Source organism: Sciurus vulgaris (genome assembly GCF_902686455.1).
Source record: "Sciurus vulgaris genome assembly, chromosome: 13".
Lineage (NCBI taxonomy): Eukaryota > Metazoa > Chordata > Mammalia > Rodentia > Sciuridae > Sciurus > Sciurus vulgaris.
Genome location: NC_136474.1, coordinates 34,380,223 through 34,406,335, shown reverse-complemented (window position 1 = coordinate 34,406,335; position 26,113 = coordinate 34,380,223). Strand labels below are relative to the sequence as shown.

Genomic DNA, 26,113 nt, shown 5'->3' with positions numbered 1-26,113 from the left:
TTGCCAACACCATTTGTTGAAGAAGATATCTTTTCTCCATTGTATGTTTTTGGCTCCTTTGTCTAGTATGAGATAACCATATTTATTTGGGCTTGTCTCTGTTTCCTCTATTCTGTACCATTGGTCTACATGTCTATTTTGGTGCCAATACCATGCTGTTTTTGTTACCATTGCTGTGTAGTATAGTTGAAGGTGTGATATTATGATACCTCTTGCTTTGCTCTTCCTGCTAAGAATTGCTTTAGCTATTCTAGGTCTCTTATTCTTCCAAATGAATTTCATGATTTCTTGCTCTATCTCTATGAGGTATGTCACTGGAATTTTAATTGGAATTGCATTGAATTCGTATAGCACTTTTGGTAGTATGACCATTTTGGCAATGTTAATTCTACCTACCCAAGAACATGGGAGATCTTTCCATCTTCTAAGGTTTTCTTTAATTTCTTTCTTCAGTATTCTGTAGTTCTCATTGTAGAGTTCTCTCACCTCTTTTGTTAGATTAATTCCCAAGTATTTTATTTCATTTATTTATTTATTTTTTGAGGTTAGGATGAATGGAATAGTTTTCCAAATTTCTCTTTCCGAGGATTCGTCACTTATGAATAAAAATGTATTAGATTTATGAGCATTGATTTTATATCCTGCTACTTTACTAAATTCATTTATGAGCTCTAGAAGTTTTCTGGTGGCATTTTTCAGCTCCTCTAAATGTAGAATCATGTCATTGGCAAATAGAGATAGTTTGAGTTCTTCTTTTCCTATTGTATCCCTTTAATTTCTTTGGTCTATCTTGCTGATGTTTCAAGGACAATGTTGAAGAGAAGTGGTGAAAGAGGGCATCCCTGCCTTGTTTCGGTTTTCAGTTAGAATGCTTTCAGTTTTTCTCCCTTTAGAATGATGTTGTCCGGCCCTGAGGAAGAGGCGGAGGAGGAGGCGGCTCGGGGAGAACGAGCAGCAAGCCGGAGCGCAGAGCGCGAAGCGCCGGTGAGGAAGCCCAGCCGTTCACCGCCGCCTCCCCTCCGCGAGCAGGAGCCCCGACCGGCGGGCACGCCGCCCCGCCCCTCCCTCGTCGTCAGGCCCCAGGGGAGGGCGAGCGAGCGAGCGCCGGGAGGAGGCGGCCAGACCGAGCGGGCGCCCGCGCGTGGCGTGAGCGGAAGCCGCCTGCCCGCCCCCTTCGCCTTCCCTTCTCTCCCCCTCCCCGCTCCACCCCCCGACCGCGGAGCAGCACCATGTCCGCGCCGGCGGCCAAAGTCAGTAAAAAGGAGCTCAACTCCAACCACGACGGGGCCCACGAGACCTCAGAAAAAGAACAACAAGAAGCAATTGAACATATTGATGAAGTACAAAATGAAATAGACAGACTTAATGAACAAGCCAGTGAGGAGATATTGAAAGTAGAACAGAAATATAACAAACTCCGCCAACCATTTTTTCAGAAGAGGTCAGAATTGATCGCCAAAATCCCAAATTTTGGGGTAACAACATTTGTCAACCCATCCACAAGTGTCTGCACTGCTTGGGGAGGAAGACGAAGAGGCGCTGCATTATTTGACCAGAGTTGAAGTGACAGAATTTGAAGATATCAAATCAGGTTACAGAATAGATTTTTATTTTGATGAAAATCCTTACTTCGAAAATAAAGTTCTCTCCAAAGAATTTCATCTGAATGAGAGTGGTGATCCATCTTCAAAGTCCACTGAAATCAAATGGAAATCTGGAAAGGATTTGACGAAACGTTCAAGTCAAACGCAGAATAAAGCCAGCAGGAAGAGACAGCGTGAAGAACCAGAGAGCTTCTTTACCTGGTTTACTGACCATTCTGATGCAGGTGCAGATGAATTAGGAGAGGTCATCAAAGACGATATTTGGCCAAATCCATTGCAGTACTACTTGGTTCCTGATATGGATGATGAAGAAGGGGAAGGAGAAGAAGATGATGATGATGATGAAGAAGGATTGGAAGATATTGATGAAGAAGGGGTTGAGGATGAAGGTGAAGAGGATGAAGGTGATGATGAAGGGGAGGAAGGAGAGGAGGATGAAGGAGAAGATGACTAATTGAACACTGATGGATTCCAACCTTTTTTTTTCTTTGTTGTTGTTTTCTTTTTTTTTTTTTTCTTTGTTGTTGTTCTCTTTTTCTTTCCTTTTTTTTTTTTTTTTTTTTTTTTTTTTTTTTTCTTTTAATTCAGTCCCTGGGAGCAAGTTGCAGTCTTTTTTTTTTTTTTTTTTTTCCCCTTCCTTTCTTTCCCCCCTCCCCCCCTTGTGCTCAGTCACCCTGTTCTTGAGGTCTCTTTTCTCAAACCTTGGTTCTCAACTTATTTGGGGGAAGTACCTTGAGCAGAGTATAATGGGAAAAGAATCTACACCCTTCTGTTCTGAATTCATTTTTATCCCTTCCTGTCTCAAAACAAACTGTATGGAATCAACACCACCGTGCTCTGTGGGAAAAAAGAAAAACCTTCTGCTCCCTTCACTCTGCTGGAAGCTGGAGGGTGCTAGGCCCCTGTGTAGTAGTGCATAGAATTCTAGCTTTTTTCCTCCTTTCTCTGTATATTGGGCTCAGAGATTACACTGTGTCTCTATGTGAATATGGACAGTTAGCAATTACCAACATGTATCTGTCTACTTTTTCTTGTTTAAAAAAAGAAAAAAAAACTTTAAAAAATGGGGTTATAGAAGGTCAGCAAAGGGTGGGTTTGAGATGTTTGGGTGGGTTAAGTGGGCATTTTGACAACATGGCTTCTCCTTTGGCATGTTTAATTGTGATGTTTAACGGACATCCTTGCAGTTTAAGATGACACTTTTAAAATAAAATTCTCTCCTAATGATGACTTGAGCCCTGCCACTCGATGGGAGAATCAGCAGAACCTGTAGGATCTTATTTGGAATTGACTTTCTCTATTGTAATTTTGTTTGTTTATTTTTAAATTTTCTTTTTTGTTTTCACTGGAAAGGAAAGATGATGCTCAGTTTTAAACGTTAAAAGTGTACAAGTTGCTTTGTTACAATAAAACTAAATGTGTACACAAAGGAAAAAAAAAAAAGAATGATGTTGTCCATGGGCTTATCATAAATAGCCTTTACATGTTGAGGTGTATTCCTACTATTCCTCTTTGTTCTAGTGTTTTGAGCATGAAAGGGTGCTGTAATTTATCAAGTGCTTTTTCTGCATCTATTGAAATAATCATATGATTTTTAACTTTAAGTCTGTTGATGTGGTGAATTACATTTATTGATATCCAGATGTCGAACTAACCTTGCATCCCTGGGATGAAACCCACTTGATTATGGTGCCCTATCTTTTCAATACGTTTTTGTATGTGATTTACTAAAATTTTGTTAAGAATTTTTACATCTGTGTTCATTAGGAATGTTGGTCTGAAATTTTCTTTCCTCAGTGTGTCTTTGCCTGGTTTTGGTATCGGTGTGATATTAGCTTCATAGAATGAGTTTGGAAGGGTTCCCTTCTTTTTTCTATTTTATGGAATACTTTGAGCATTATTGGAATGAGTTCTTTGAAGTTCTTGTAGAACTCAGCTGAGAATCCATCTGGTCCTGAACTTTTCTTGGTTGATATACTTTTGATTACTTCTTTTTCATTGCTTGAAATTGATCTATTTAAGTTGTGTATGCCCTCCTGATTCAGTGGGTGGATCATATGTCTCTAGAAACCTGTAGATGTCTTCAAGATTTTCTATTTTGTTGGAGTGTAGATTTTCAAAATAGTTTATAATTATGTTTTGTATTTCAATAGTGTCTGTTGTGATAAGTCCTTTTTTCATCATGAATTTTAGAAATTTGAGTTTTCTCTCTCTTTCTCTTCATTAGTGTGACTAAGGGTTTATTAATATTGTTTACTTTTTTAAAGAACCAACTTTTGTTTTGACAATTTTTTGAATTATTTCCTTTGTTTAAATTTCATTGATTTCAGGTTTGATTTTAATTTTTTCCTGTCCTCTTCTATTTTTGGTGGTGATCTGTTCTTCTTTTTCTAGGGCTTTGAGCTGTAATGTTATGTTGTTTATTTGTTGACTTTTTCCTCTTTTATCGAATATGCTCCATGCAATGAACTTTCCTCTTAGTACTGCTTCCATAGTGTCCCAGAGATTTTGGTATGTTGTATTGTTGTTCTCATTTACCTCTAAGAATTTTTTTATTTCCCCCCATGTCTTCTGTTATCCATGGATCATTCAATAGCATATTATTTAGTCTCTAGGTGTTGGAGTAGTTTCTGTTTCTTATTTTATCATTGATTTCTAATTTCATTCCATTTTGATCTGATAGAATACAAGGTAGTCTCTCTATTTTTTGTATTTGCTAAGAGTAGCTTTGTGGCACAGCATATGGTCTATTTTAGAGAAGGATTCCTGTGCTGCTGAGAAGAAAGCATATTCACTCATTGATAGATGGAATATTCTATATATGTCTGCTAAGTCTAAATTATTGATTGTGTTATTGAGTTCTATGGTTTCTTTGTTCAATTTTTATTTGGAAGATCTGTCCAATGGTGAGAGAGGTATGTTAAAGTCACCTAGTATTGTTGTGTTGTGGTCTATTTGGTTCCATAATTGAGAAGGATTTGTTTGACATACATGGATGAGTCACTATTTGGGGCATAAATATTTAGGATTGTTATGTCTTGCTGATTTATGGTTCCCTTTAGCAGTATGAAATGTCCTTCTTTATCCCTTCTGACTAACTTTGGCTTGAAGTTCACTTTATCTGATATGAGGATGGAAACCCCTGTTTTTTTTACTGAATCCATGTGTGTGGTATGTTTTTTGCCATCCTTTCACCTTTAGTCTGTGGGTATATTTTTCTATGAGATGAGTCTCTTGAAGGCAGCAAATTGTTGGGTCTTTCTTTTTAATCCAATCTGCCAATCTATGTTTTTGATTGATGAGTTTAGTTCATTAACATTCAGGGTTATTATTGAGATATGACTTGTATTCCTGGTCATTTTGGCTTATTTTTGTTTTTTTAAGTTCACTTATTTTCTCCTTAATAGGCTATTCCTTTAGGGTATTTCCTCCCTCTGCTGACCTACATTGTTGTTTTTCATTTCTTCCTCATTAATATTTTATTGAGAATATTCTGTGGTGCAGGCTTTCTATTTGTAAATTCTTTTAACTTTTGTTTATCATGGAAGGATTTTATTTCATTGTCAAATACAAAGGTAAGTTTTGCTGGGTATAAGATTCTTGGTTGGCATCCATTTTCTTTCAGAACTTGAAATATGTTTTCCAGGCCCTTCTAGCTTTTAGAGTCAGCTGAAAAATCTGCTGATATTTTTATTGGTTTCCCCCTGTATATAATCTGATGCTTGTCTCTCACAGTCTTTAAAATTCTATCTTTATTTTGAATGTTAGGTGTTTTTATTATAATGTGCCTTGGTGTGGATCTGTTGTAATTTTGTACATTTGGTTCCTTTGGTTTGTATCTCTGTGCCTTCCTCAATCCCAGTAATTCTTAAGTTTGGTCTTTTCATGATATCCCATATTTCTTGTAGGTTTCATTCATGATTTGTTACCATCTTCTCTGTTTGTTCAACTTTATTTTCAAGATTAAATATTTTGGCGGGCCCTGTGGGCGGTAGAGGCCACTGTATTGGCGTCGTCCTCTCCCCCCTTCCCGGGGGTCGAGATGTCGGGGCTTAGCCACTTAGAGATGGAGGGCTGTCATCATCTGCTCGGCCTGCTGGACAACGACGAGATCATGGCCCTATGCGACACCGTCACCAACCGTCTAGTGCAACCTGAGGACTGCCAAGATGCCATTCGTGCAATATTAGTGTATAGTCAAAGTGTAGACGAGCTTCTTAAGCATAAAAAAGTCCAGCGAGAAGTTATATTTAAGTACTTGGCAACACAGGGGATGGTTATACCTCCAGCAACTGAAAAACACAATCTTATTCAACATGCAAAAGATTACTGGGAAAAGCAATCACAATGGAAACTGAAGGAAACAACAGAGCAGGTTTCAAACACAGAGGACATCCGACTCTTTCAGCAGCAGGCAAAAGAAGATAAAAAAGCTGAAAAAGTTGATTTTCGTCGCCTAGGAGAAGAATTCTGCCATTGGTTCTTTGAACTTCTTAATTCTCAGAATCATTTTCTGGGACCACCTCAAGATGAATGGGGGCCACAGCACTTTTGGCATGATGTCAAGCTTAGGTTTTATTACAATACATCAGAACAAAATGTGATAGACTACCATGGAGCGGAAATTGTAAGCCTTCATTTACTGTCACTAGTAAAAGAAGAATTTCTTTTTCTCAGCCCTAACCTAGACTCCCATGGCCTAAAATGTGCTTCTTCTCCACATGAGTTAGTTATGGTTGGTGTTGCAGGCACTGTTCATCGAGGGAACACTTGTTTGGGCATTTTTGAACAAATTTTTGGACTTATCCGCTGCCCTTTTGTCTCAAATACTTGGAAAATCAAATTTATCAATCTGAGAATTGTTGGAGAAAGTTCCCTTGCTCCTGGAGCATCACTGAAACCAGCTGTTAAATTTGAACAGAGTGACCTAGAGGCCTTTTATAATGTAATCACTTTGTGTGGTGACAACGAAGTAAAACTTAATGTAAGGCAGACATTGGATAGTGGGACTGGAGACCAAGCCTTATGTAGTGGAAATGAGGCATTGTTGGAAAAAAAGAGAATGGAGTTTACCTAGCCATCTAAAGCATTGATCTCTGTTATGTCAGCTTACAAAGTCTTCTACATGGAAACTGTTCCAAATACTACATCAGTAATTTCTAAGTGATTTCAGATGTAAGAATTGACATATTTTAGTTGAAATACTTTCTGGACTGCAGACTGACACATTATGTGAATACTCGCCTATTTCTACCTGAGTTTCATCAAATGTTCTGAGAGCTTACTGCAGTTTATCAAATAAACCCCACTTTAGATGTTGTATATAACTGTGTGCCTTAGAAACCAGGTAATATCGTCTTTTTTCACTTAGTTTTCTACTGATATCTGTACTTTCCATATGGCAAAGGATTAGTAGTGTTCAAACTTCCCTCTTTAAGTTTTTCATTTATTTTGATCTAGGTATGGATATTGGATATTTTCCAGATGCATCTCCAGTATAGTATTACTTTAAAAAATCTTAGATATTTTAAAACAGACCTTATTCTTACCAAGGCTTCAACCAATAGTGTTATAGAGTATTTATTATAACACCACATAAAGGAAATTAATGTTGAAAATTTTAAGGTGTGCCTAGTTCCTAACTTAAAAATGAATTACTGTGTTTCCTCTTGATCTTGGTAGAGGTGACTCCTCCCCACAAAAAAATAAATAAATAAAAAATAAAAAAACAAACTTAGAATATGGGGCACACGTATGTGTGTGTGTGTATATATATATATATATATAGATGCATACGTGTACTCCCACTATAATTTAAACTTAGTTTTTCACCTCTAATTTGTTACTAGGTTTGAATTACAAAATTGAGTTGCCAGATTTATTACGTAGTTGCTTTGAAGTTTAAATTCCTTATCACCCAACAACTATTTGCTGATACTGGGTTTAGTTAGGAATTTTGATTTATAAAAGTACCATTTAGGAAAATACTATGGGAAAATGTGATGATGTTTTGTATGTGTTAAGTTTTTAACATTTAACTCCACTCATGATTGTCTAGGAAGACGTATGAATATTGGAAGCAGGAGGAAAACACTTTTTTTAAAAAAAATGGTATGCTTCTTATGAGGAGTACAAATTGGTATGTCCTAAAATAAGAACTTAATAAAGGAGGGAAATCCCTTTTGTCTGTGTAAGAATAGTATATTGTTTAGATTTACTTTACAGTTGTCTTGCTCTTAGATAAAATTATAGACACTGAACCGAAATAAAACAAATTTTACTACCGCTAGTTATGCTATAGGTATAATATAATTAGTAATAATAAAAAACAGCCATTTGAAAAGTACTTATCTCATACTTTTATAAGATAGATAGTTAGGTCACAAGTCCATCTTTACCTGTCCTATAACTCTGCTTGGGTTTGAAAACTGAGTTTTTTGTCTTATTTCCTAGGTTTCAATACCATTATAAAATATAGATAAATATTCTAAGTAAAGGATTAAATTTAAAACAGAAAAAAAAAGATTAAATATTTTGTCTTCATTGTCTGAGGTTCTGTCTTCCAAGTGACCTTGCCTGTTGTTTAGGCTTTCTCTTGAGTTTTTATTTTGGCTTATTGTTTCCTTCATTTTAAGAATTTCTGTTTGTTTGATTTCAGAATCTCTATCTCTTTATTGAACTGATCTGTTGCTTCCTACATTTGCTCTTTTAACTGTTGATTGGTGCAATCATTTATTGCCTGCATTTGCTCTCTCATCTCATCATTTTCTTCTCAGATCTTTTTAATTATGTACATTCTGAACTCCCTTTCTGACATTTATTTTGCCATGTTGTCATTGGATTCTATTGTTGTAGCATCTAGGTTTGTTTCAGATGCTTTCTTCCCTTGCTTTCTCATGTTGTTCATGTATCTTCCCCTCTAGCAGTGCGAATCCAAGATATTGCTGTTTCCCCCCTACAGATTTATAGAGTCCCTGCAGGTTTCCAATACCTCACCTTGAAGTGAGAGATCAATACTAGCAGCAAATCATACAAACAATATGCATCCTTAACTCAAATAGTTCCTGTTAAGATATTAACCATATTGTCTCAATAAACAGGGATTATGAGTTCAATTATTATCTACAGCTTAACCAATAGGTTTATAATAAGGACCACAATTTCTAATATTGGACAAAGAAGATAGGGAGAGGGGTGTAGGATATGACTTTAATAAGTTTAAAAGTGAGTCTATAGAGGTACTATGTTATAGGAGTAGTGAAAGTGGAATTAAAAGAAATGGTTGTAAACATAAGAAAAGAAAGAAAGAGTCTCCAAGGAAACAGATAGATAAGAGGAAAATAGGGAGGGTGAGAAAAATATTAATAAAAGAAAAGAAAAGTAAGAATAATAGGTATACTAGGAATAATTGTAATAATACTACTAACAAAAAATTCTACAATAAAATTATATTGTTCAAACAATCTCCAAGTCATCAGTAGCCTGATATCTGGGAGGAACTTGATAATGTGGCAACCCAAGAAGGGTGTTGCCCCACAAGGGATGGTGGCCTCCAAGTCAGGAATAATCCATGCTAATGGGCAGAGGTGTCTCTACGTGTTATACATGGTCAGCCACAGTGTTGGCACTAGACTGCACACGGTTTAGGCACTAGAGACAGCAGGCGCTGGCTGGTCCAGACCTTCTAGGTGTGGGAGATGTGCATGGGTGGTGCTGGGCCTGGTGACTGGGCCAGGTCTCCCTATTTATTTATTTTGAGGTGGGGTCTTACTTAGTTGCTGAGGCTGAACTCAAACTCCTCACCAGCCTCACAAGAAGCTGGAACTACAAGCTTACAATACCACATCTTGCTAGATTCTGTCAATTTTTGCTTCATATATTTCAAACCTTTATTATTAGAGGTATAAATGTTTAGTATTGTTATATCCTCTTGATGGATTGACCCATTTGTCGATAGGGAGTTCTTCTAATATGCTTTGCATATTAGTTTCTGATATTAATAAAGTTACTCCATTTTTCATTTGATCAATATTGGATTATTATCTTTATCCATTCTTTTACTTTTGAAATTATAGAATTTTTTTTAAAAGCACTTTTGGACTTATGGCAAAATTGAGTGGAAAGTACTCAAAGTTCCTATATATTCCCCTACAGACAGCCAGAGCCTTCTCCACCATCAACATCCCTCATCAAAGTAGTACATTTGTTAGTCAATGAGACAACATGACACATGATTATCACCCAAACTCCATAGTTCATATTAGGGTTCATTCTTTTCCATAATGTTATGCAGTTAGAATTATAAAGAATGTAGCCTTTCAGATAACTTCTTTCACTTGGTAAGATGCATATAAGTTTCCTCCATGTTTTTCATGACTTGATTGCTTAAGTAGAGAAAGGGAAGCAAGAGGGAGGGAGGAGTACTAGGAAGTACTGGGGAATAAAATCTACCAAATTATGCTATGTTCATGAACAAATACAGCACAATGAATCCCACATGTATGTACATATGAATATATATAACTATAACGCACTAATAAAATAACAACAATGATAGAACAGAGATCAGTAATGCAATGATAGGAGATCAGAGAAAGCAAATCAGGGTAAGAATGAAGGGAGGGAAAGGAAAGATACTGGGGAATGAGATTGATCAAATTACCTTATGTGGATGTATGATTGTAGCATAATGAATGCATTAGGTATAATTTTAATGCACCAATAAAACATAGTTTTCTTTTAAGCATCAGATAGGGCTTGCTTTTTTATCCACCCTAACAATCTTTGACTTTAAATATAAATTGACGTTTAATGTGGTCATCTAGAGGGTTGATCTTAAATCAATAATATTGCTATTTCTTCTCTTCTTTTTTATTTTTTGTTGCCTGTGTGTGTGTATGTGTGTGTGTGTGTGTGTTTATTAATGCATTATATAATACATAACATTGTGGTTCATTTTGACATAATCATATATGAAGCATGGAATATAATTTGTTCAAATTTAGTCCCTAGTACTTCCTCTTACCCTCTTCTCCTCCCAGCCCTGTTTCCCTTTCTTCTATTCTACTGGTCGTCCTTCAATTTATTTATAGTCTTTTAAAGTTAGTTTTTTATAGATATGTAAAATAAAATTCACTGTGGCATAGTCATACCTGTACACAGGATAGTTTGGTCAATTTCATTCAACAGTTCCTCCCATTTCTTTTTCCTCCTCTTTCCCCTTAATCCCCTTCCTCTACTCTACCAAATCTCTCTTTTATTTTCATGGATTCCCCCTTTTCCTGCCTTATTTTGCTCTAGCTTCCACATATGAAAGAAAACATTTGACTTTCTAAGTCTGACTTATTTCATTTATCATGATGTTCTCCAGTTCCATCCATTTATAATTTCATTCTTCTTAATGGCTGAGTAAAACTCCACTGTGTATATATATATATATATATATATATATACCACATTTTCTTTATCCATTCATCTGTTGATGTGTATCTGGGCTGGTTCCACAACTTGGTTATTGTGAATTGCACTGCTATAAACATTGATGTGGCTGTATCACTATAGTATGCTGATTTTAGTTCTTTTGGATAAATACTGAGGAATGGGATAGCTGGGTCATATGGTTGTTCTATTTTGTGTATTTTGAGGAATCTCTTACTGCTTTCCACATGTAGAAGAATGAAACTAGCTCTATATCTCTCACCCTGCATGAAAGTCAACTCAAAATAAATTAATTAAAAATCTAGGAATTAGGCCAGTAAAACTGCAACTGCTAGAAAAAAAATGCAGTCTCATCACTCCAACATGTTGGCATAGGCACCGACTTCCTTAGCATGACTCATACAGCTCAAGAAATAAAACCACGTAACAATAAGTGGGACTGCATCAATTAAGAACTTATGCTCAGCAAAGAAAATGAAAAAGAGTGTGAAGACCTACAGAATGGGAGAAAAAATTTTGCCATCTACTCCTCTAACAGGGAATATTAATCCAGAATATATAAAGAACTCAAAATCTTAACATAAAAACCCTAACTAATAAGCAGACAAAAGAACTAAGCAGACACTTCTCAAAAGAGGAAATACAAATAAATGGCCAGCAAATATATAAAAAATAAATGTTCAACATCTCTAGCAATCAGGGAAGTGCAAATCAAAACTACTACAGTAAGACTAGTAATTATCAAGAACGTGAATTATAACAAATGCTGGCAAGAATGTGGAGTAAAAGGAACACTCATACATTATTGGTGGAACTACAAATCAGTACAATAACTTTGGAAAGCAGAATGGAGATTCCTTTTGATGAAGTGTTTGTTTATTTGTTTCTACTGGGGATTGAAACCAGGGGTACTCTATCACTGAGCTACATCCCAGCCTTTTTATTTTGAGGCAGTCTTGCTAAGTTGTCCAAGCTAGCCTCAAAATTGTGATCTTCCTGCCTCAGCCTGCTGAGTAGCTGGGATACAGGTGTGCACCCCATGCCCATCTTGAAAAAGTATTTTTATGGCTTTATTAATATTCATTGTTGTCTTCTTATCTATGTCTTTTCAGTGGCTGCTTTAGTGTTAACAGTATACACTTTATAACTTATCACAATCCACCTCAATTTATCATGCACTTCCTGCACTTCATAATGACTTACAACAGTGTACTTTCTTTCCCCTCTCCTAGACATTGTACCATGTTTGTTATACATTTTACTTACACATTATAATACCTACAAAATCTTTGCAATCATTTTGAAAGTTTCTTGTTCCTTTATATAGATCCAAATTACTGTCTTTCGGCTTTTGTAAAATATATTTATTTTGTTGTCTTTTCTGAAAGATATTCTAGGTTAATAGGTTTTTGTCCATTGGTCGTTTTTTCATCAAATGCTTCCTTCTTTTGTTCTTCCCTTTCCTCTTCTTCTGGGACTCCAGCTGTATTTATAAGGCTACCTGATGTTACTTAGAGATGATACTATTTTTTAGTCATTTTTCCTTTCTGTTTCCTTTTGGACAAATTTTTTTTTTCTTTCTTCCTCCCAACTCTTTTTTTCCCCATGCATGCAATTGAACCCTAGCTTGTGCTAAAGCATTCACTCTATGCAATGAGCTACAGCCCTGACTCTTGATAATTTCTTATTGCTATATTTTAAAATTCACTGCTTTTTTCTCTTCTGAAAATGTCTATTTTGTTCATCTCATCCATTGTTTGTTTCTTTTTTTTTTTTTTTTTTGATACTGGAGATTGAACTCAGGGGTGCTCAACCACTGAATCACATCCCCAGTTCTATTTTTGTATTTTATTTAGAGACAGGGTCTCACTGAGTTGCTTAGTTCTTTGCTGTTGCTGAAGCTGGCTTTAAACTCATGTTCCTCCTGCCTCATTCTCCAAAGCTGCTGGTATTACTGGCATGCTCCACTTCATCCAGCTTCATCCATTGCATTTTTTTAAAGATATTGCATTTTTTAAAATTTCTCTAGAAGTTTAATTTGGAATTTTAAAAATTTATCTCACATTCTTTCCTTATGTTTTCCCCTATTTTATGTACATACGCAAAATATTTACAATAACCCTATTAACAGACTTGTTTGCTAGTTCCATCCCATTTTTATTTCTAGTTCTAATTTTGTTAATTAATTTTCTTCTGGTCATGGGTCATAATTTTCTATTTCTTTCCATGCCTGTGCTAGGAATCAAACCCAGGGCCTAACATGCCAGGCAAATTCTCTATCACTGAACTGCACCTCCAAACCCCTGTTCATTTTTTACTGGATGCTGACTTCGTGAATTTTCCATTTTTAGTTGTTGGGTTTTGTTATTTCTTTAAGATCTGTGAATTTGCTTCTATTATATAATTAAATTAGTTGGAATAAGCTTGAAGTTACTTTTGAGACTTTTGGGGTAGATTCAGAGTTTATTTAGCCCAACCAATGAAACATCCTTCTAAGTACTCCATTTGGTGCCCTGTATATGAGGAATCCTTTGTTCTTGACTGATGAGAACATAAACTGGATTGTTATTTCTTCATCATGAGAAGGAGTGGAGGTTTGTGAGCACCACTAGTAGCATGTAAAAAGAATGTCCTAAGTCAAAAGTAGCTCTCCTAAAAGGGAATTATGGTATAAAGTGATGGTTCTTGAACAGAGCTAATAAGATAAGGGCTGTGGGCTACAATGCAAACATACTCTCAAAGTAAGAGTATAAAACCAGCAAAGATGAATAGAAAGAAACATTCCATTTTTTAAAGAACATTCTTAAATAGTTGGTCATCCTTTCACTGTCTACAGAAGAGTACAAAATATAAAATAAAAACACATCTGTATGTGTACCTTTATAAATATCTGCCTTTTTTTTCTGTACTGGTCCTCATGCATATTAGGTAAGTCAATATCAATGAATTATAACCCCAGTCCTCTGATAACTTTAAAAAAATCTTTTTAACTTTATTTGCATTTAATAGGAGAAAAAAGAATTTAACATTAGGCTAAAGGAATTGCCAAGACTTAAAAATAACAGATGTTTGTGTCTAAAATTATACTCTAAATTTAAAATGGAAATAAGAAAATCTTTAAGAAGATGAAATTACATATTTTAAAGTGAATTTTTTTTTTAATGTTTAAGGTTTCCAGTTGGTAAAGATTACTCAGCTGTCTCATAAAAAAGTCAGAAAATACCATTAACATGGCAATAAACTGCTCTTGTAAAGTGAAATAGGGTTATGGATGTAGTTCAGTGACACAGTGTGTGCTTAGCATGCTCAAGGCCCTGGCTTCTAGCCCCAGCACCTAAGGGGCAGGGGTGTGGGAGGAATGAACGGGGAGGTGGGACATGAAGAAAGAAAGGGAGGGAGGGAGGGAAGGAAGAAGGAAGGAAAAAATAATACTAGCCTAATTTTACAATATTTCTTACGAGAAAGGGAAATTGTCTTTAGGCAAAATATTTCTTAGAAATGTCAGCTCTCTTAGGGGAAAATAAAGCAAATAAGCAAATAAAATAAAATTATTTTTAAGTAGTACCGTTAGAACCTAAAAAATAAAATGTATGCATGAATTCAAAATTTCATGTTTATTCTCAACTAAATTACTTACATGACCATTAGAGGTTAGATTTTGTTTCAGAAATCGTTGCTTTTTATATCCCACCAACTGCTTGAATTGCACCAGTATTTTCTTGTTTACAACCTTCTTTTTGGTAGAACTTTAAATTTCCCAACTTTGTTCTAATTGCCTTTTAAAAACTCTTGTTGATCAGAAAAGCTGTGTCTATTCCAACCACTGGCTTTACCGGTTCCTATTTGTACAGAGTGTGTTACTTAGCTTTCTATCCCTGTAAAAAATACCTGGGAAAATCAACTTTAAAGAAAGAATGGTTTATTTTGATTGATGGTTTCAGAAGGTCCAATCCATAGTCACTTGGTCTGGTTGTTTTGGGCCTGTGGTGGCACAGTATATCATGCCAGGAGCCAGGAAGCAAAGAGAGCCAGGAAGGGACTGGGTCCTACTATTTCATTCAACACCACATCCTCAATGACTTAACATCCTTGCTCTAGGTCCCATTTTTCAAAGTTTCCACTCCTAACACTTCTGTCAGCTGAGGACCAAGCCTTTAACACGTGGGCCTTCAATGGAATTCAAGATTCATATACACATGCAGTATATATGAAGTGTATATGATAAATCCCTATTTTCCTTTGGATGATTCTAGTCATAGAATCCTTCCCCTTTCTCTGTCTCTCTTCCTTCTTTCTTCTTCTTCTGTACTGGGGATTAAGTCCAGGGCCTTGAGAATGATAGGCAATGCTCTATCACAGAACCTGATCCTCAACTTTTTCTATATTGATCCAGGATCTCAAGAGGTTGCCAAAGCTGGTCTCAAACTTCATGTCCTTCTGCCTCAGTCCCTGGGATTATAGGCATGTGCCTCAGTGCCAAAATACACCCCCTCACTCCTCAACTACATTGTTATTTTTCCTCAGGAAGAGTACTGTGGGTTTGCTTATTACCCACAGAGACAAAAAAAAAAAAAATTTTCTGGGAAAAGAATTTCTGTTTAAGATTGTGATAAGCAGAATTTGAAGCTGACCTCAATGACCCTCACCATTGTGTGATCTCATTCTCTGGAGGGTGACAGGACCTGTGAAGATATGTCATTTCTGTCATTATGGCAAAGTGGGAGGAGCTTCTTCTGTGATGGACAGGATAGGGTGGAATTAGGGAAGCCATTCTCTTAGGGGGAAAATTTCAGGAGAGAGAGAACTACTCCCAGGCAGTGCCACATACTTCCTGGCAATTCCTAGAAGCCACACCTCTGTGTCCCATGGCTCAACCTAGTTTGATTCTGCTAAATAAGGATGGCTTCCCGCATCTCCCCCTTTTTAATATTTTAAAATGCAAATGATCGGCAGTTAAGTTGAGGCTCCATATCTTGGTTCTGAGAGCAACTCCTAGGTCCTGGCTCTTGGTTCGCAGGGTATAGTAACCTATTATCACAATACAAGAAGAATTAGTAGCAAGCATATTATTCCAATATCATTTAATTTAGGAACTATTTGATCAACCAGAAATGCAGAGTCCATGAAATAAATTTTACCTTTTGAATGTCCTCGATGTGGTGATATGATTTTACAAAATCCAGGCTATTATTACTGCTATATTAAATGTCCATTAGATGATAATTGGTAAGTATGAAATTTAGTTGTAACAGCATACATTCTTACAGTCATTATGACATTTAAGCCTTTGTTTAAATTAGAGAGCAAAAGGATCATTACTGATATTTGCAATAGTAGCGGTTAAAGCATTTAAGGTAATCTCAATCATTCTATTAATACTTAATTTTCAGGAGCCATAGCATCTTAAAAGAAGGAATCATGCCCCTAGATATAATGAATGTGGGAATAAATAGAAACCTAAAACAATACATTGAAATATATAGGAACCAAACTATCATCAAAGAAATAACTGTTAGAATATAAGTGTAAATTATTCATCTTTCTAGTGTAATATCAATCAGCTTGTTGGATTCTACTTTGGTCTTTATTACATGGTTACCAGTAGTGCAAAGTAATATCCAAATAATAGGGAATAGTCCAAATTACATGGAGTTTCAAAAATCAGAATGATTGTATATCTAATCTTATTTTATATACTGAAAATAGTTTTAAACAACTCAATTATTTGCCTAGTTCCTTAGATCTTTCATAGCATTAAAGATTTAGGTTAAACATCGTTGCTTATAAATTCTTTTTTTTTTTTTTTTTTTTTTTTGCAGTGCTGAGGATTGAACCCAGGGGCACTCTCTAACTGAACTATATCCCCAGGTCTTGTAAATTCTTTTTGAGAAGTAAAAGTGAAACATTTAGTGGCAATGTTGCCACCTTAGGCCTTTCTGACTTTGAATCTTCTAGAGGAAAATATGTTGATATAACTGTCTTTCATCAATTTTTGAATGTCAATCCAAAAACATATCCACTTTTAGAGATAATGTGTTGCATTGGCAAGACATTTGCCTGTTTTATCCATTTAGGGAAAGTGTCAGGTTCTATCACCAAACAATTAAGGCAGTAAGATATCAGTGGACATTTCATAGAAATGACTGGCTTTATATGAGAAAGTCCCATTCTAATAACTGAATGTACAATCCTAAATTCCAAAGGCCAGTATAATTGGCTGGCTTAGGTATTCCTTTTGCTGTCTTTTCCTTAAAGGTTACTTCTAGACAGCCAGAGTCTACCATGGGAACAGCAGATAGGTAAGTTTCCACTGCAGGCAGTATAGTCAAAGCCAGCCACATGGATAGGTGTAATGTGAATATCTGTAAAACCTCTCTTCATATGAATATTATCAGTAAATATTGGGATTCTCTAGTCCATATCATTGGATATATTAAAGGTGGATCTGGGAAATGGGCCCAATGGGTTTCCCATATAGTTTACTTACCTGAGCGCTCAAAGAGCTAGCATATAAATTTTACAATTAGATCTTAACTCTAAGATCTCCTTATTGTAAGATCTGATGCATTCTATTGCTCCTTGTGTCACTCAGCAGTGGTGAGTGACACTTAACTCTAAGATCTTAACTCTAAGATCTCCTTATTGTAAGATCTGATGCATTCTATTGCTCCTTGTGTCACTCAGCAGTGGTGAAACTCCTACTATCATAATTTTTAGACAATATTTTTTGAAATTAAGTGGGTTTATATAGGGATCTGTTTCCCCCTTTTTATTTATTTATTTTTTTAATGTATAAAAAAGATGGCTCTAACCTGGAGCATTATTAACCTTAAGTTGTAGACAATGGCCTAGCATTGTGCAAATATTTAAAGCATAAGAAGTGACTTAATAAATATTTATATTTGAGCAGCAAGATTAATAAAAGTTACCTATTATTAAAGTCAATGTTGTTAAGTTGAAAAGGGCATTACAATAAAAGGCCAAGTTTCCACCAAATATAGGATTTGATTTTTCTCTAATAGTGGGCTGAGTTGCAAAAATGCAGTCAGTACAGACACAAAAATTAGCCTCAGGACCTGTTTGTTTTATAGGTAATAGCCTTAATATTCTAAATTAACTTAAGCTATTATATTAGAATTGGTAGGATCTGTCAGGATAGTGATTCCATAAATTATTTTAAAAGTCTTAGAACTTATGTCATTGATCTAGCAATTATATTTTAAGGGATCTATGGAAAGATAATCTTTTTGTATAAATATATAATTGTATGAATATCTTAAATAACCTTATTTTTAAAGTGTAAAAATAATCCAAATGTGCAACATAGGGTTTTGGATAAATAAACTATATGACAAAAATTTGGCATTAAAAATAATGTAAAGGAATACTAATTATGTTCAATCTAAAATGGTATAAGCTTTAAAATTAGCAATATAATTGTGTATGTACAAAATATGTATATCCCTGAGCTTATGTATAGAAAGCAGTTTAGAAGATTATTTAGTAAATGTTAACAATAGCTGTCAGAACCTCAAAAAAATTTTTATGTGTATTTACTTTTTCCTAAGTGAGTCTCTTGACAAAAGGGAAGTTACCTTAATCTTGAAACCATCTTTAGCCTCTTTATCTGAATATTATTTTATAAAATTTCCATATATAATTCTTTGGATTAATATAAATTAAGTAGCATAATCTAATATCATGTCTGAAACATGAAAGAGACAAGCCAACAGCTTCCATTCCCCCTTGGAGGAAGGTGTAAAAATACGTCTATCTCCCATATTGTTAGACTTTAAATAAGCCAGTATTTCCTGAAAGTCCTCTAAAAATATAGTTAAGTTTACTTCTTAGTGTAGAGAGTAACATAAAAAGTGTATAACATATTTAACTTAAAAATATTAAATAACATAATAATTTATTAATTAATTTGTTATTATTATATAAGTTTGAAGTTTGGGGTGCATCAGCTTAATAACATGTCCCTGTACATATAATATTTTAAAGACTTCTTTATCTGGAAAACAAGAATATAAGTAGCAGAGTAAGTCAGTACTAATTGCCATGGTTAATTAAAATGTAGTCATTGATTTTTTTCTTTTATTAAAATGTTTATTTTTACAGACTGCATTTTGATTCATTGTACACAAATGTACAACTTTTCATTTCTATAGTTGTTCACAATGTAGATTCACACCATTCATGTAATCATACATATACATAGGGTAATGCTGTCTCATTCTACCATTTTTCCTTCCCACACTCCCTCCCAACCCATTTTCCTCTACACCATCCAAAGTTCCTCCATTCTTCTCTTGACCCCTCTGCCACTCCCCACCCCATTATGTATCATCATCCACTTATCAGAGAAAATATTTGGCCTTTAGTTTTTTGGGCTTGGCCTGTTTCACTTAGCATGATATTCTCCAACTCCATCCATTTACCTGCAAATGCCATCATTTTATTCTTCTTTATGGCGGAGTAATATTCCATTGTGTATATATACCAGTTTCTTTATCCATTCATCAATCGAAGGACATCTAGGTTGGTTCCACAATCTAGCTATTGTGAATTAAGCAGCTATGGACATTAATGTGACTTCATCACTGTAGTATGCTGATTTTAAGTCCTTTGGGTATAAACTGAGGAGTGGGATAGCTGGGTCAAGTGATGGGTCCATTCCATGTTTTTTGAGGAATCTCTATACTGCTTTCCAGAGTGACTGCACCAATTGCAACTCCACTATCAATGTATGAGTGTGCCTTTTTCCTCACCTCCACGCCAACACTTATTATTGCTCATGTTCTTGAGAATAGTCATTCTAATTAGAGTTAGATGAAATCTTAGGGTGGTTTTAATTTGCATTTCTATGATTACTAGAGATGATGAGCACTTTTTCATATATCTGTTGATCACCATATATCATCTTCTGTGAAGTGTCTACCCAGTTCCTTAGCCCATTTATTGATTGGGTTCTTTGTATTTTTGGTGTAAAGTTTTAAGTCCTTTATAAATTTTGGAGACTAGTGCTCTGTCTGAAGTGTGTGGAAGATTTTCTCCCACTCTGTAGACTCTTTTTTCCATTATTGTTTCCTTTTCTGAGAAAAAGTTTTTTAGTTTGAATCTATCCCATTTATTGATTCTTGCTTTTATTTCTTGCGCTATGGGGGTCTTGTTGAGGAAGTCTTGTCCTAAACCAACGTGATGGAGATTCGGGTCTCAGGTCTAATTCCTAGATACTTGATTCACTTTGAGTTGAGTTTTGCGCAGGGTGAGAAGTAGGGGTTTAATTTTTTACTGCATATAGATTTCCAGTTTTGCCAGCACCATTTGTTGAAGAGGCTATCTTTTCATCATTGCATATTTTTGGCACCTTTGTCTAGTATGAGGTTACTGTACTTATGTAGATATGTCTCTGTGTCTTCTATCCTGTACCATTGGTCAACCTATTTTGGTGTTAATACCATGCCATTTTTGTTACTATTGCTCTATAATACAGTTTAAGCTCTGATATTGTGATACCTTCCACATCACTCTTCCTGCCCCAGATTGCTTTGGCTATTCTGGGTTTTTTGTTCTTTCAGATGAATTTCATGATTGCTTTCTCTATTTATATGAGAAATGTCATTGAGATTTTAATTGAAATTGTGTTAATTCTGTATAGTGTCTTTGGAAGTATGGTCATTCAATAATATTAATTCTGCCTACCCAAGAACACGGGAGATCTTTCCATTTTCTAAGTTCTTCTTCAATTTCTTTCTTTAATGTTCTGTAGTTTTCATTGTAGAGATCTTTCACCTCTTTGGTTATATTGATTTCCTTTTTTTTTTGAGGTTATTGTGATGGAGTTGTTTTCCTCATTTCCCTTTCAGATGTTTCATGGCTTATGAATAAAAATGCTTTAGATTTACGTGTGTTGATTTTATATCCTGCTATTTTGCTGAATTCATTTATTAGGTCTGGAAGTTTTCTGGTGGAGTTTTTTGGATCCTCTAAATATAGACTGATGTCATCAGCAAACAGTGACAGCTTGAGTTCTTCTTTTCCTATTCATATCCCTTTAATTTCTTTGGTCTAATTGCTCTGGCTAGTATTTCAAGGACGATGTTGAATAGAAGTGGTGAAAGAGGGCATCCTGTCTTTTTCCATTTTTTAAAGGGAATATTTTCAGTTTTTCTCCATTAAGAATGATGTTGGCTGTGGGCTTAGCATAAATAGCTTTTACAATGTTAAGGTATGTTCTTACTGTCCCTATTTCTTCTAGTGTTTTGAGCATTATTATTTTTTATCTCAAGTTTTGTAAAGTTATTCTACCAACATATACAATTCTTTCCTTACTGGTTTGAAATGCTACATGTTTGAATTGTTAAATCAAATTTGGCTTTTAAAGAGAGATTTGAAATTTGGAATGCAAGGTGGTATTTTAAAATAAGTTATTGTTAAACCAAATTGTATAAACCATAATGTCTTTGAAATTAGCCATTTTTTTTAAATAATGGAAATTCAACAGGCACAAGAAATTGTTTTATTATAATGGGAAATAATTAGTGTTTTAAGTATTTTCTTTTTCTTCTGTCCTTTAGTTAGAAGGTTCAATATTACTTGTAAATGGCTTTTATGATAGAAACTTAGAATTTAAAATAAAAAAAAAACTTTTAATAACCTTAACTGATTGTGTTAATTACACATAGCCAATTTAATTATTGTAAGAAAAATGTGGCTGAGCTTGGGTCCCAAGGCAGCTCAGACCCTTAAATCCAGGGGAACAGGTGCTCTGGATGCCCAGAGTTGTGGTCCAACAACAACACCCAGAAAGCCACTCCGGACACGGGAACTCACCCAAGAGATTTTATTATGTGGACGACTAGAGCATCCACTCAGGGCTGGAAGGAAGGAAAAGAAGAGAGATGGCATGGAAGCTTCTCCCAGATATTGGAATCTAATGGGCTGGCAGGAACCAATAGTGGAGGAGAATACTTGCAAGCTGACTGATGAACCAATGGCTAGCTAGGATGTTCACAGACTGACAAGCTAGGATATAACTTGGGAGGTGGGGAAATGTGGTGTAAAGGGTCAGGGAGCAGCTTTATATTAATTATATATATATATATAGTCAATTACATATATATATATATATATAGCCAATTATACAGAGCCAATTTAATTACATGTAAATCCTTTAAAATTATTTTGCACAAATTTTGTTTTAATTTATTTAACATGTTATAGTCTTCTATTTTATCAGGTGACAAAAAAAATTTTTTAGACACTTATATATTCCACCTGATAATTTAAGTGCTAGTATCTTGGTTCCCAATGAGACCATAAAGAATAAATGAATTGTAGACCATCTTTATATTAATCAAATTACAAATATGCTTAATGTTTAAATATATTTTAGTTAAAAGTATCTGATATTTTCATATTTAGTAGATGATGTTCCAATAGATGATCTTTTAGCATCCCATCCTTGTAAATCAATTATCTCCTGTAATAAAAACTTAGATAATTAATTTTATTCACCTCAAATTAAATTTATTCTTGATTGCAAAAGTCAAGATATAAAACAATGATATTAATAATTCCTTTTGTTTAAAAAAACATTAGAAACAAGGAACATAGATCTTAAATATTATAGAATTATCAATTTAATTATTTATTTGATCACCTGGAGAATGTGAATTAATTAAGAAGCCTGTTTACCTGGAAAAGTGTGAGTTAATAAGTATAAAGAAGTTTTTGATTTTTAGTTGTTTACCCAATATACATTAAATATCATTAATTCACATGAATTAAAATTATATGGATCCATTTTCATTTTAATTTTAAAGTGTGAGTATACTCATTAAACTTTAAGTAACTTTTGCAATCGTGTAAATATAGTCATTGTGTGCACATATTTATAGATCAGTCAAAAAAAGGAAATTTTTATAATTTATTGTAAGTGAAGCTCCACAGCAAGGAAAAAATGTACATTAAACATTGATTCAATTTGTCTAAGAATTCAAGACATAAAAAGAAAACCTTCAGAATAATTTGGGTTGCCAACTTTTGTCCTGGTGATTGTTATTCACCTTTAAAATCATCCCTAAAAAGCAAAAGATTAATCCACCAAAAAGCACAATTAGAACATTTTTTAGCAACTTCAAAAAATTTTTTTCTTTTCCTTTTTCTTATTTATTTTTTCTTGGGTCTGAATGGTTTCCTAGCGGGCCTGCAGGTTTCTCCACTTACATTTCAATGTAAACCTTCCTGGAGACCTGTAGGAAACTAAAAGAGAGATCAGTGGTTCCAGCAAAAAGATGCTGAGGGCATTTTAACCATTTCTTATTTTTAGGGCAGGTTTCTATGTCAAAATTATGAAACCTTACTTTCTATTACTTTTGAGAATAAAGCTACTATGCTAAGCTCCTTACAGTGATATGTCATTGGCTATTGACCTTTTTTTGTCCATGGCTGTCTATCTAGTAGTTCTGGGTGAATATTTTTAGGGTTATTTTTCTCTCAGTGACAAACATGTTAAATCTTGTTCCTTAGGTAAGCTGAAAACAGGGACTTGAAGTAAGTCCCCCCCACCCGTTTGTTGTTGTTGTTGTTGTTGTTGTTGTTTTGTGGCTTTGGTTGGTGTACAGTTTTTTAAGGAGGTTATAAAGAGGCTTAGCTAATTCCCTATACCCAGAAATCCAAAACCTGCAGTATCCAGTTATCCGTAGGAAGCCTCTGTAATGGCCTTGATATTCCTCCTGTGTGGTAGCACATAAAGGATGTCATCTACATGTTGGAGAACAATTACAAATGTTTTATCTCTGAATTTTGTTAAGTTCTTAGCTACAGTTTGTTCAAACAGGTGAGGGCTATCTCCAAATCCTTTAGGCAACACTGTCCAGGTTAGTTGTTACAAAGTCTGAAAAACTTTCCTCTGACCCCTGCCAAATTTGGCTGGGGTTTAGTTTTTTCTCTCCTTGGGCAGGTAATTCTCTCTATGCTCTTTGTGCACATGCACTTATTTGAGCATAAGTTTGTAAACTGTAAGTCAATTGCTGTCCCAAATCAGCAAATTGTCCTGAGTCGGTCAGCATATCCAAGATAGTCTGAACTCCATCCAATTTAATTTCCACCTGATCTGGACAATGCTCTATCCAATTGGATTTCCATGTTAAATATTCGCCTTCAGAAAGGCAGGAGCCACCTAGTAGGAGCCAATCCTTAGGTGGCAGAGCCTCATTACATATCGATTGTAAGAGACTCAGTATGAATGGCGTGTTTGCTCCAGGATAGGGTGGAATTAGGGAAGCCATTCTCTTAGGGGGAAAACTCCAAGAGATAGGGAACCACTCCCACACACGCCATATACTTCCCAGCAGTTCCTAGAAGCCAGGCCTCTGTGTCCCGTGGCTCAACCTAGTCTGATTCTGCTAAATAAGGATAACTTCCCACAATTTGATGCCTGAGCAGCAATAGAAAACTAATACAAAAAGGCCTTCTCTCAGAATTTGAAGACCTTATACTAGAGGCAGTACAGTCTGATTATGGTCACATGCTATGGACCCAGACTGCCTGGCTTTCAATTCAGTTCTGCCACTTAGCTGTGTGATGTCAACTCCTCAGCCAGTTATTTAACCCTCTGAGCTTCAGTTTCATCAAATGTGAAATGAGGGCAACAATTATAGTATTTAAGAAAGTGGGTGAGAAAATGCATATGGCTAAGCATGTCTCCTTGCCCTCGCAGATACCCATTCTGTGAGGACCTTGGAAGCACAAGGTTAGGGCAGGAACCCCTCCTGGTTGAGGTTAAGCCCCGCTTGCTCCACACAGACCTGGGTTACACTTCTCACAATGTGATTAACAGAACTAGGAAGTGTTGGCCCAGAGGCAGTAGCATCATCAGTGACTGGACTGGGCTTTTGGTACAAGTTTTCTAACAAAGAGGTCCAGAAATAACTTCAAAAAGCGTGTCCTCAATTTAAAGTATTAAAGCAGACTGTCAGATCTACACCTTAGGAAGTCATGTGTGTCTTTGTGTGTGTATGTGTGTGTACTTCCTTACAAGAGAAGTACCAGCCATTAAGACATTAGTGTAGGCTAAATTTAGGTTTTTGTTTTCATTTAACCCAAACCAACCATATATACTTAGTTCCTTTCCCTTCTATTATACAGTAATTCTTTGTGCAAGTTTGAAAACTATTTTTAGCTCACCTTTGTTTTATACAAGTGCTAATCTAGGTCAGTAGTTCTCAAAAGTGTGACCCACAGACTTTCTCAGGTCTAGGATCCTGAGGTAGTTTTTGAGGTCAGAACATGAAGGCAATATTTGCCTTTGTGGCTGTGTTGTCATTTACACTATGGTAAACTGCTGCTGCCTTAGCAGAAACGGAGGCAGTTGTACTCAACTGTATCATTGCCTTCTCCTTTCCCAAACTCTGTTAAAAAAACAAACAAAAAAGAAGGCCAACTTCATGAAAAAATATCTTTGAAAAAGCAATAAAAATCACTGATTTTATTAAATATCACACCTTGGGTTTCTTTTTAATATTCTGTGTAACAAATCAAAGAGAAAACATAAAATATTTTTGTTGCATAGTGATTGGAGAAGAGTCTTTGAGTGGCTGCTGAACTGGACTGCCTTTTCTATGGAATACCAATTTTACTTGCCACACTTGTGGACAAACTGGTTATTCATACTTGGCTTCTGTGGAAGACATTCTAAGATAAATGAAATGAGTCTATCACTTTAAGGAAATTCACTGACAGTGTTTATTATCATTAATAAGCTTGTACTTTCAAGTGAAAATTAGAATTTTGGAAAACTGATATATTATAGAAAACAAAGTTGACCAAACAGACAAGATGGTAAGAAATCATGAACAGAATCTACAAGAATTATGGGATATCATGAAAAGGCCAAATTTAAGAATTATTGGGATTGAGGAAGGCTTAGAGAAACAAACCAAAGGAATGAACAATCTATTCAATGAAATAATATCAGAAAATTTCCCAAATCTGAAGAATGAAATGGAAAACCAAGTACAAGAGGCATATAGGACACCAAATACACGAAATTACAATAGACCCAC

The 26,113-nt window shown here is 35.2% G+C and overlaps 1 protein-coding gene and 1 pseudogene across 2 annotated transcripts; both read left to right on the top strand.

Moving 5' to 3' along the window:
• The first annotated feature begins 1,088 nt into the window (after window positions 1-1,088).
• Window positions 1,089-2,831, top strand: LOC306642498 (protein SET-like; annotated as a pseudogene). The gene has a single exon. The product of its transcript is annotated as a protein SET-like (transcript).
• Window positions 2,832-5,585: 2,754 nt separating this feature from the next.
• Window positions 5,586-7,114, top strand: LOC306642832 (uncharacterized protein C3orf38-like). Its single transcript, XM_079108625.1, has one exon. The coding sequence runs from the start codon at window positions 5,647-5,649 to the stop codon at window positions 6,679-6,681; it is 1,035 nt and encodes a 344-aa protein (XP_078964751.1). The 5' UTR covers window positions 5,586-5,646; the 3' UTR covers window positions 6,682-7,114.
• Window positions 7,115-26,113: the final 18,999 nt, after the last annotated feature.